This window comes from Somniosus microcephalus, chromosome 26 (assembly GCF_052327205.1).
Source record: "Somniosus microcephalus isolate GS21.2 chromosome 26, FLI_Smic_1.0, whole genome shotgun sequence".
NCBI lineage: Eukaryota > Metazoa > Chordata > Chondrichthyes > Squaliformes > Somniosidae > Somniosus > Somniosus microcephalus.
In genome coordinates this window covers 42707910-42720242 of record NC_141012.1, presented here as the reverse complement: position 1 = coordinate 42720242, position 12333 = coordinate 42707910, and the positions used below count along the sequence as shown (strand labels likewise).

Below are 12333 nucleotides of genomic sequence, written 5' to 3'. Positions count from 1 at the left end.
TACACTGTCTGTCAGGGATTCCGCAGCTCTTCCGCTGAACTTGCATAAGATTGCAAATCCACCCCTTTACAATTGCATTTAAAATCTGCTTAATTTTATCTATTGCCTATACACACACTATATCCAGAACTATAACTGAGTGGGAGGTCGCAGGCTCGTGCTGATTTCATTAATTTTGGTAAAGATGTCAAGTGAAGGGAGGAATGAAGTTGTTTCAGGATGCAAGGGACAACAAGGATACTGCAGAGTGACTGTTGGTAAACCATTTAACTGGTGTAACTAGAGGGATTGATTTAATTTAAATCCAATTAATTATAAGGGATACTAGCATCTAAAATCGGGCAGAGGGTGTCCATAACTAACAATAAAAAATTTAATTAATTACATAGAATGGAGCAGGTGATGTGTTACTGTTGCGAGATGTGGGAGCCGGTGAACCCCATTGAGGCTCACGGTGATTACGTCTGTGACAAGTGTCTGCTGCTACAGGATCTCCAGCTCCGTGTTGATGAGCTGGAGTCTGAGCTTCAGACACTGCGACACATCAGGGAGGGGGAGAAGTACCTGGACTCTGTGTATCAGGAGGTGGTCACACCTATGAAGTTAAGTAATTCAGATGTAGCCCATGGTCAGGGACAGGACGGTGTGACTACGAGTGAGGCAGGTACAGGGATCCAGGAGGTAGAGCTGGAGGAGCCGCAGCCCTTGCTCTTGACCAACAGGTTTGAGGTTCATACTCCCTGTGGGGACAGGAGCAGGGACTGCAGGGAGGATGAGCAACCTGGCCACAGCACCGTGGAATGGGGGGGCCATTCAAAAGGGGGGAGTAAATAGAAATGTTGTAGTGGTAGGGGATAGTATTATTAGGGGGATAGATAGAGTTCTCTGCAGCCGAGAGCGAGAGTCCCGAAGGCTGTGTTGCCTACCCGGTGCCAGGGTTAAGGACATCTCCTCTGGGCTGGAAAGAAACTTGCAGTGGGAGGGGGTGGATCCAGTTGTCGTGGTCCATGTTGGTACAAATGACGTAGATAGGACTAGGAAGCCGGTTCTGTTAAAGGAGTATGAGCAGCTAGGGGTTAAATTAAAAAACAGAACCTCAAGGGTAATAATCTCTGGATTATTACCTGAGCCACGAGCGAATTTGGCTAGGACAAATAAAATTAGAGAGTTAAATGCGTGGCTCAAAGACTGGTGTGGGAGAAATGGGTTTTGCTTCGGGATCCACGCAGCTCGGGAACCACATCTTTATACCTGAGGCGGGAATTCCGTGGCCATTGCTCCAGCTGACCGCATGAAAAATAAACCAAAATAAAAACACCTTGATTACATCAGCTAACAGATTGATGGAGATTCCGTTCTACTTGAAAAGCTACTGGTAAATGTTAATTCAGAAATTCCTGAAGGGATGCGAGTGCCGACGGCTCCCCTCCTACCCTGGATGGTGAGGGAAATACATTTTTCACCGGCCATTCTCGGCTGTTTCCTTCCAACTCAACAGTAATTACAGTGAATTGATCTGCGCTATAAAAAAAATGACACACCATTTAAATACATTTTTGAGTTGCTTCTGTTCGGGTTTTTCGCACAGGAAACTGAGATTGTCCAGTTACACATTAAATCAAGTCATCAACCGTAACAATTTCATTCTCATCACTCATTCCACTGGTTCAATTTGCTTTCAGTCCCTGAATATGACTAATTAAATTTTTCAGTCTGAGACTTTAGGGTGAATTTCTGCAGAGGTTCTCTCACTTGTCCATTGTTAACTTCAACGGAAGAGCTGCAGAAATCCCAGAAACACATTGTAAGCACCACTTACACTGTCTGTCAGGGATTCCGCATCTCTTCCGCTGAACTTGCATAAGATTGTAAATCCACCCCTTTACAATTGCATTTAAAATCTGCTTAATTTTATATATTGCCTATACACACACACCTTCTATTTGTACCAGTTACTGATACAAAAGTCTATAGATTTATGACTAAAGCACCAATAACGTCCCAATTAATGTACTTAAGGTTTTGAAATCAGTATTTGTAGGGAAATGGTGTTGGGGAAATTGATGGGATTGAAGGCCAATAAATCCCCAGGGCCTGATAATCTACATCCTAGGGTACTTAAGGAAGTGGCCCTAGAAATAGTAGATGCATTGCTGGTCATCTTCCAAAATTCTATAGACTCTGAAACAGTTCCCATGGATTGGAGGGTAGCTAATGTAACCCCACTATTTAAAAAAGGTGGTAGAGAAAAAACGGGGAATTATAGACCAGTAAGCCTGACATCGGTAGTGGGGAAAATGCTAGAGTCCATTATAAAAGATGTAATAGCAGAGCACTTGGAAAACAGTGACCGGATCGGACAAAGTCAACATGGATTTACAAAAGGTAAATCATGCTTGACTAATCTACTGGAATTTTTTGAGGATGTAACTGGTAGAATAGATAAGGGAGAACCAGTGGATGTGGTGTATTTGGACTTTCAGAAGGCTTTCGATAAGGTCCCACATAAGTGACTAGCGTGCAAAGTTCAAGCATGTGGGATTGCGGGGTAAGGTACTGTCTTGGTTAGAAAACTGGTTGGTGGACAGGAAGCAAAGAGTTGGAATAAATGGGTCTTTTTCCGAGTGGAAGGCAGTGACTGGTGGGGTACTGCAGGGATCGGTGCTAGGACCCCAGTTATTCATAATATATATTAATGATCTAGACGAGGGAACTAGATGTAATATCTCCAGGTTTGCAGACGACACAAAGCTGGCTGGGTGTGTGTGCTGTGAGGAGGATGCAGAAACTCCAGTACGATTTAGACAGGTTGGGTGATTGGGCAGATGCATGGCAGATGCAGTATAATGTGGATAAATGCGAGGTTATCCACTTTGGTGGCAAAAACAGGAAGGCAGATTATTATCTGAACGGCAATAGATTGGGAAAAGGGGAAGTGCAGTGAGACTTGGGTGTCCTTGTGCACCAGTCGCTGAAGGTAAGCATGCAGGTGCAGCAGGCGGTTAAGAAGGCAAATGGTATGCTGCCTTCATAGCGAGAGGATTCGAGTACAGGAGCAAGGATGTCTTGCTGCAGTTGTACAGGGCCTTGGTGAGACCACACCTTGAGTATTGTGTGCAGTTTTTTTGGTCGCTTTGTCTGAGGAAGAATGTTCTTGCCATGGAGGGAGTGCAGTGAAGATTCACCAGGCTGATACCTGGGATGGCAGGAATGACGTATGAAGAGAGATTGGGACGATTAGGCTTATATTCACTAGAGTTTAGAAGAATGAGAGGGGATCTCTTTGAAACTTATAAAATTCTAACAGCACTAGACAGACTAGATGCAGGAAGGCTGTTCCTGATGGCGGGGGTGTCCAGAACCAGGGGTCACAGCCTAAGGATAAGGGGTAAGCCATTTAGGACTGAGATGAGGAGGAATTTCTTCACCCAGAGAGTGGTGAACCTGTGGAATTCTCTACCACAGAAGACAGTTAAGGCCGATTCATTAAATACATTCAAGAAGGAGTTAGATATATTTCTTAATTCTAAGGGGATCAAGGGATATGGGGAGAAAGCAGGGACAGGGTGCTGAATTTGGATGATCAGCCACGATCTCATTGAATGGCAGAGCAGGCTCGAGGGGCCGAATGGCCGACTCCTGCTCCAATCTTCTGTGTTTCTAAATGTTGTTCAGAGGGATTTGGGTGTCCTTGTACATGAAACACAGAAAGTTAACATGCAGGTTCAGCAAAAGGCAAATGGCATGTTGGCCTTTATTACAAGAGGGTTGGAGTAGACGAGCAAGGAAGTCTTGTTAAAATTGTACAGGGCTTTGGTGAGACCACACCTGGAGTACTGTGTGCAGTTTTGGTCTCCGTACCTGAGGAAGGACGTACTTGCCTTGGAGGGGGTGCAACGAAGGTTCACTAGATTGATTCCCGGGATGAGAGGTTTGTCCTAGGAGGAGCGATCGAGTAGGATGGGCCTAATTTCTCTGGCGTTTAGGAGAATGAGAGGTGATCTCATTGAAACATATGACAGGGTAGATGCTGAGAGGTTGTTTCCCATGGCTAGAGAGCCTAGAACTAGGGGGCATAGTTTCAGAATAAGGGGTCGGCCATTTAGAATTGAGATGAGGAGAAATTTTGTCTCTCAAAGAACATAAGAAATAGGAGCAGGAGCAGGTCATTCGGTTCCTCGAGCCTGCTCCGCCATTCAATAAGATCATGGCTGACCTTCTACCTCCACTCCACTTTCCTGCACTATCCCCATATCCCTTGATTCCGTTAATATTCAAAAATCTATCGATCTCTGTCTTGAATATACTCAACGACTGAGCCTCCACAGCCCTCGGGTAGAGAATTCCAAAGATTCACCGCCCTCTGAGTGAAGACATTTCTTCTTATCTCAGTCCTAAATGGCCGACCCCTTATTCTGAGACTGTGACCCCTGGTTCTAGACTCCCCAGCCAGGGGAAACATCCTCCCTGCATCTACCCTGTCAAGCCCTGTAAGAATTCTGTATGTTTCAATGAGATCACCTCTCATTCTTCTAAACTCCGGAGAATATAGGCCTAGTCTACTCGATCTCTCCTCATAGGACAATCCCCCCCATCCCAGGAACCAGTCTGGTGAACCTTTGTTGTACTCCCTCTATGTCAAGGGTTGGGAATCTTTGGAATTCTCTCCCCCAGCGGGCTGTGGACGCTGAATCGTTGAGGATGTTGAAGACTGAGATCGATAGATTTATAGGCACTAATGGGATCTGGGGATAGAGCAGGAAATGGAGTTGAGGTCGAAGATCTTGTTGAATGGTGGAGCAGGTTCAAAGGACCGTATGGCCGACTCCTCCTATTTCTTATGTTTTTGTGTTCTAGAATATAGGAACAGGAGTGGGCCATCCAGCCCCTCGAGCCTGCTCCACCATTCAATTAGATCATGGCCAAAATTATTAATTGACCCCCCAGCCACAATGGCTTTTTTTTGAGGGGCGAGGGGGGTGTTTCCAGATTTCCACCACCCTTTGTGTAAAGAAGTGCTTCCTAGGACAGCCTGGGTCTAATTTAAAGGTTCTGCCCCCTTGTTCTGGACTCCCCCCACCTCCCCCCCCCACCCACCCCCCCCCCCCCACCCCCCACCCCCCCCCCCCACCCCCCCCCCCACCAGAGGAAATAGTTTCTCTCTATCGACCCAATCAACTCCTTTACTCGTCTTAAACACCTCAGTTAGATCACCCCTTAACCTTCTATACTGACGGGAATACAAGCCTAGTCTCTGAAACCTGTCTTCATAATTTAACCTTTTTAGCGCCGGTATCATTCTGGTGAATCTGTGCTGCTCCCCCACCAAGGCCAATATATCCTCCGAGGTGCGGGGCCCAGAACTGAATGCAGTGTCCAGATGGGGCCTGACCAGAGCTCTGTACAACTGTTGCATAACTTCCTCCCCTTTGTATTCCAGCCCTCTTGAGATTAAAGCCAACATTCCATTAGCATTTTAAATTATTTTTTTGTACCTGCCCACTAGCTTTTAGTGATTTCTGAACTTGTTCGACGCCTCAATCTCTCCACAGCTCCTAGCTTCTCGCCATTTAGAAAATACTCTGATCTATCTTCGGTCTAAAGCCCATAACCACAGTTTCCCCCATCACTGCCACCATAGCATCTAACTGTTGCTTCAAAAATGTCAGGCATTTTGCCTCCACTACCCTATTCAGTCCATTCCACATAAAGATCCCTTCATGTGAAGAGAAGCTTCCTAAATTCACCTTCTGCAGTCTGAACTTGTACCCCCTTTTCCTGCTATTGTGTTTTACATTTATCTCGAACCTCATCCAGTGCCTCCGCAATATCGCCATGTGCTTCATGCAGAGTGGCTCGGTGAAACGCAGCGACTGTTTACAAAGCAGCTTTGAAGATTCGTTTTGTAAATTCTGTTATGTACCTGTATGAGATTTCCTCTCAAGTCGGCTCCTTTCAAAGCTGAAAAAGCCCATGTTTCTCCAGCCTTTGCTGGTAACTCCGGCACTAGGGATCAGCCTCGTGGCTGTTGCGGGATCGGAATTCCTGATAATAAAGAATCCGGATCAGTTTGCTGTGTGTTTCGTACTCGCACGTTAATATTAACAAACCAAAGTAATTTAAGGGAAATGGTTTTCATGCACTGTTCAGGCTCTTGATGTCGTGCCATCTTTTTTTAATAATTACAGGAACAAGCTGCAAATGTTCATTACGGCGCTGAAGTTCACCCTCCGGTGAGTACAGAAACTGCGTGTCTGTCTGTATAAGGGAGAGTGTATGGACACACTAGGCTAGATTTTCTCAATGTGGTAAACCACTGTTATCGTTCACTATCGTTACACTATGGTTATCACGGTTTATATCGTTACACTATGGTTATCACTGTTTACACTGTTGTATCACTACACAAGGTTACCTCTTGCCACGCTGTTATACCTGGGCTGACCTCCGCTGACTCCGCCCATGGCTCCGCCTGCTTGCCCAGGTATAAAGGTGATCGACTGGCTGGTATTCCTCCTTGTTGGAACCGATCACCCACGAGGGTGGGCTCTGTTATTTAGCCAATAAAAACCTATAGTTACATTCTTAACTCGTCGCTTTTCATGGAATGAATTGATAGGTATATCACTCAATGGGGAGCTTTTGGGGGCGGGAGACCCACTTGTCGGGTTTTAGTCCCGCCTCCATCGACTTGTGGCCAACCCGTGCTTTTGACCTGAAATGTCAGCGTTTGAGAGCTCTGTGAAGCTGTCAAACAGACAATCTGTCCTCAAAGTTCAGTCCTGTCATTCAGGCTGAGTCAGAGAGCTCTCCTGAGCAGAAAGCAGAAGGCTGCAGCGTTTGACAGTTCAGCGGCCATTCTGCTTTCTGTGCCGGTGAGCTCAGGGACTCGGAGACCTGAAGGGAGGGAGCCTGCAGGAAGAAGTAAAGGTAAGTAAAACTTATTAAAACATTTTAAACACACCTCACACACTTCCTTCTGTACACATGCACCCATCACTCACCGGGCATCTTGGTCCCTCCGACCCCCGCAGATCTACAGCTCGCCTCGCTGATCCTGGCGAGGTTCGGAGCCGTCGGGAAGCCCACACTTCAGGGCTGAAAATAGGGATGAGCCAAAAAACTGTCAGTTAACTACCTGTTAACAGGCAGTTAATTGGCACTAATCCCCTTCCCGCCTCGGGGAGGCGGCTCCCAGCGCGGGTCGGCTACCCTCCTCCTGGGAAGGTGGCACAGAGGTGGGTTGGGGGCAGGATGGGTACCCGCCCCAGTTTCTGCCATTTTCCTGGCAGACCTGCTGCCCCAGGGCTGGCAAAATTCCCCCCATACACTACACACATAGTGAGACACGTGCAATACACACACTGGGAAATATCCAACCCCGTTGGGCCAAGGTAGTGACGGCTATGCAATATGGTCAGAACCTGGGCAATTACCTGCAGACAGTTATGGTATAAAATTCTGTAACAATATCACCATACTGACAGAACTGATGAATAATCCTGGAGTGTAGGAACACATACTGATCGACCTGGTAAAGTACGAGCTGAGACCGGTCTGCACAAAGGGACGCGTGGGGTAGTGGGTTAGAGACCTTTGGGGCTAAAGTTCAAATCCAACCCAGTCTGATGGGTTGAGAGTCTCCTCTGTCTGCTGGCTATCGGGGGAATTTGACTTGGGCAGTCCCCATTCCAGCCCACAGCACAAAACCACCCCTGCTTAACTTAGCAGTCTCACTCCGAGACCAGTGGTAGTGTGGTAGCACTCCCCTCGAGTCACTCGGTCATGGGTTCAAGTCCCGCTCCTTTTTTGATTTGCGTACACAATCCAAGCTGGCACCTCAGTGCAGTACTGAGGGAGTGTTCCACTGTTGCAGGTCTTTCGGATGAGACATTAAACTGAGGTCCATCTGCCCTCTCGGATGGATGTAAAAGGTCCCTTGGCGCTATTCAAAGAACAGTCGGGTATTCTACCAGTTTCCTGGCCAATATTAACCAACATCACTAAAACCGACTATCTGACCATTGTCTCATTGCTGGTTGTGGAACCTTGCTGTGCACAAATTGGCTGCCGCGTTTCCTGCATTACACTTCTTTGGCTGTGGAGCGCTTTGGGATGTCCTGAGATTGTGAAAGGTGCTATATAAATGCAAGTTCTTTCTTTCTGGTTTAAAAGTGGTTGAAAATAGTCACTTGCCTTCCACTTGATGCTGTGGGCAGTTGTTCCTCTCTAGCACCATTCCCTCATTGGCCACTGTGAAGGACCATTCAGTGGGGGGGGAAAAAAAACAGAACATAAATTCAGGCAGTCTGCTCCTGGGTTTATGCTTGTAATCCAAACTATGCAAATAGTGGCTATTATATTTTCCTTGGTAATTATTTTCAAGAATCCCTTTGTTTTTAAGCAATGTTGAGGGTAATAATGAGCGTTGGTTGGATCTTTTGGCAGTCTTTGCTATGGAACTGACTCCGAGGTGGAACCTGACCAAGATAGCGGCCGAAACTCCAACCAATCCCGGCGGTAGGTGACTTTTCCTGTTGCTGCCTAAGATGGACCTGCTTTTCTCCGGCTGTCTTACTGTTTCTCCATTTCTGTGTGTGTGTGTCTAACTGTGCTTGTCTGTGTGTACATGTCAATCTGTTTGTAGAATCACAGAATAATACAGCACAGAAGGAGGCCATTCGGCCCATCATGCCTGTGCTGGCTCTCTGAAACAGCTATCCAATCAGTGCCACTCTTCTGTTCTTTCCCCATTGCCATTTTTTTTCCTTTTTCAAGTATTTATCCAATTCCCTTTTGAAAGTTACTACTCAATCGCTTCCACCACTCTTTCAGGCAGTGCGTTCCCCATCATAACAACTTGCTGTGTTTAAAAAAAAAATCTCATTTCCCCCTTGACTCTTTTGCCAGTTATCTTAACTCCGTGTCCTCTGGTTACTGACCTTCCAGTCAGTGGAAATAGTTTCTCCTTCTTTACTGTATTAAAAACCCCATTTAATTTTGAACACCTCAATTAAATCTTCCCTTAACCTTCTCTGCTCTAAGAAGAACAATCCCAGTTTCTCTGGACTCCCCACAGAACTGAAGTCCCTCATCCCTGACCCCATCCTAGTAAATCTCCTCTGCACCCTCTCATGGCATGACTCTGCTCACCTGTCTCGCTGTCTGTATGCGTTCATGTTCCTGTGTCTGTGCTCTAACTGTGCTTGTCTGTGTGTTTGTGTTTCTAGAAGAGTCTGCTTTCTTTCTACAATGAATTGTTGTGCCACTGATTTGAGCAGGAGTGGCCTTAAACAACTGCACAGGCTGAATCTGATACCGCTCTGCTGCAAGAAACATAAAGTAATTTTTCTGAATTGTATGAGTTTCCTGAAGTGTTTCTGCTTCTGGTTCTAGTGTTGGCCAGTTTCTGAAACACAAGAAGCAGAGGGGTGAAGAGGAGAATTTTTTTTACACACACAGCGAGCTGTTGTGATCTAGAATGTGCTATCTGAAAGGGCGGTGGAAGCAGATTCAATAATAACTTTCAACGGTGAATTGGATAAATACTGGAAAAAGGGAAAAAATAATTACAAGGCTATGGGACTAATTGGAGAGCTCTTTCAAAGAGGGTTGGAGTAGACGAGCAAGGAAGTCTTGCTAAAATTGTACAGGGCTTTGGTGAGACCACACCTGGGGTACTGTGTGCAGTTCTGGTCTCCGTACCTAAGGAAGGACATACAGGAAACTTTCTGGTATCCGGCATGGACGGGACCGACGTGGTGCCCGTTCATCAACAATTCCGGATAACCGAACGCTATAGTGAAAGATACGGACCTTTAGAGCTCCGTATACAGCAACAAACCCTGTTGCTTAGCAACAGCTTCAGAACAACGTCCACAAGTTGCAAGCATCTCTGTAGCTTAGCAACAGCTGCAGCCAAACCCTTGCCTTCCTCCATTTGTTGCTGTGCAAGTAATAAAAGTTTACCTGAACCGACTCCTGAATTTTGCCGGTTAACCGACATTTCCGGTTATTTAGGGGCCGGTTAATCGAAAGTTTCCTGTACTTGCCTGGGAGGGGGTGCGACGAAGGTTCACCAGATTGATTCCTGGGATGAGAGGTTTGTCCTAGGAGGAGAGATCGAGTAGGATGGGCCTATACTTTCTGGAGTTTAGGAGGATGAGAGGTGATCTCATTGCTTCTTTCACAGGCACGATGGGCCGAATGGCCTCCTTCTGTACTGTAAGGCCTAGAAATTCACTTTGGGGCGGCCAGCTCGCTCGCGCCCAAAAGTTAGCACTGGGCGGGGAGCCATTAGTGATCGTCAGATATTCAGTGTTTGCGCCCCAATTCGGAACCGGGCGCTATACCAGGGTGTGCCCGCCTCCGCTTGGGGCACTGACACTGAATTTCAGCGCTCTTGGCGCCGCTGCGGAGCGGCAGGCTGCGGTACTGCAGGCCTCCTCCTTCTCTTAAGGGGGAGCTGCCTGCAACGGGGAGATCGCTGCTGGAGAGTGCCGGCAAATGAGCCCGGCACCACGGAGAAGTGCCGGGTTCGCGGAAAGCAGCCGGCAATGCCGCGGGGGGGGTGGTGGTGGAGGAGGCCGGGGAAGGAGGTGCGGGCAGGCGGCCGCCGAAAAAGCGGCCGGCCGCACCTTCCCCTTTAAAGCGCCCCACTAAGGCTACAGCACGGCCCCGTTTTCTGGTCGCTGTTTGCGGCCGCTTCGGAGGAGGCGGCCGCTACTAAATATGGGGATCGGGCCGGTTTCGGGGCGGAACCGGGGCACTGCGCACACCGATGACGTCATCGGTGCCGGCGCAGCGCTAACGGCTACCGCCGCCAATACCGCTGCGCTGAATATCAGCGCAAACTCATTTTTGGCGCAGAAGCCCTCTTTAGGCGGTAACTGGCCGCAAAGCTGGCAGCGCCTTAATGAATTTCTAGGCCTAAGATTCTAAGTTCCCTTTGACACAAGTATAAACTATACATGCTTGGGTGTTTTAAAGCCACTCGTGGCCATTGGAAGGCAGATCTGAGGCGGAGCTACAACATCCACCCACCCAGAACTTAAACCACACCCACCCCCATCAGAAATCCTAGGATGGGGTAATTTAAATATCGAGGGCAAGCATCTGCACCATTTCTGGTGCAAGTGGGGCACCCACCTGATTTTGGAGGGGCGGGGGGAGGAATTTCACCAGCGCCTTGTCGCGGTATTCATGGTCCAGTTTACCTTTCCACGTGGCTGGGAAAGTTCCATACAGTGACAACAAAACCACTTTGCTGGCCTCTAGAAGTGGGTGCAAGTACTTCAGGAGCATATGAACAGGAGGAGGCCATTGAGCCCCTTGAGCCTCTTCCCACCATTCAGTCAGAACATGGCTGATCTGTACCCCAACTCCATTTACCTGCCTTTGCTCCATATAAGAACATAAGAAATAGGAGCAGGAGTCGGCCATTTGTCCTTTCGAGCCTGCTCCGCCATTCAATAAGATCCTGGCTGATCTTCTACCTCATCTCCACTTTCCTGCACTATCCCCATATCCCTTGATTCCCTTTACCATTCAAAAATCTATCGCTCTCTGTCTTGAATATACTCAATGACTGAGCCTCCACAGCCCTCTGGGGTAGAGAATTCCAAAGATTCACCACCCTCTGTGAAGAAATTTCTCCTCATCTCAGTCCTAAATGGCCGACCCCTTATTCTGAGACTGTGACCCCTGGTTCTAGACTCCCCAGCCAGGGGAAACATTCTCCTTGCATCTACCCTGTCAAGCCCTGTAAGAATTTTGTATGTTTCAATGAGATCACCTGTCATTCTTCTAAACTCTAGAGCATATAGGCCTAGTCTACTCACTGTCTCCTCATAGGACAATCCCCCCATCCCAGGAACCAGTCTGGTGAACCTTCGTTGCATTCCCTCCATGGCAAGTATATCCTTCCTTGGTTAAGGAGACCAAAACTGTACACAATACTCCAGGTGTGGCCTCACCAGGGCCCTATATAATTGCAGTAAGATGTCTTTACTCTTTTACTCAAATCCTCTTGTAATAAAGGCCAACATACCAATTGCTTGCTGTACCTGCATGTTAACTTTCAGTATCCCTTTGATACCCTTACCCAACAAAAATCTATTGATCCCAGCCTTGAAAATTTCAAATGACCAGCAATAAGCTGCTTTGGATTTATATTGTGGTCGGGGGCACTTGGGCTAAAACCAGCTCTTCTGGCGATGTGCACCATCTCTGGCACTAATGGCACCTCGTCTGCTCTGCAGCAACAGCACTGCAGAATAAGCAAGGTGTTAGTGAGCACATACACACGCACACTGACTGGACCCAAGTGAGACA

At 47.5% G+C, this 12333-nt stretch overlaps 1 protein-coding gene across 4 annotated transcripts in view; it reads left to right on the top strand.

Moving 5' to 3' along the window:
* LOC147100423 (uncharacterized) overlaps nt 1–12333 on the top strand; it is a 78628-nt gene that overhangs the window by 58116 nt on the left and 8179 nt on the right. For 3 of the 4 annotated variants that reach the window (XM_085968115.1, XM_085968114.1, XM_085968111.1), the window contains 2 exons: nt 6189–6233; nt 8449–8520. In XM_085968115.1, the coding sequence (XP_085824241.1) occupies nt 6189–6233; nt 8449–8520 (117 nt within the window). Of the gene's footprint in view, nt 1–6188; nt 6234–8448; nt 8521–9230; nt 10089–12333 lie in introns of those variants that run through there. The other variant, XM_085968112.1, reaches the window with a different exon arrangement.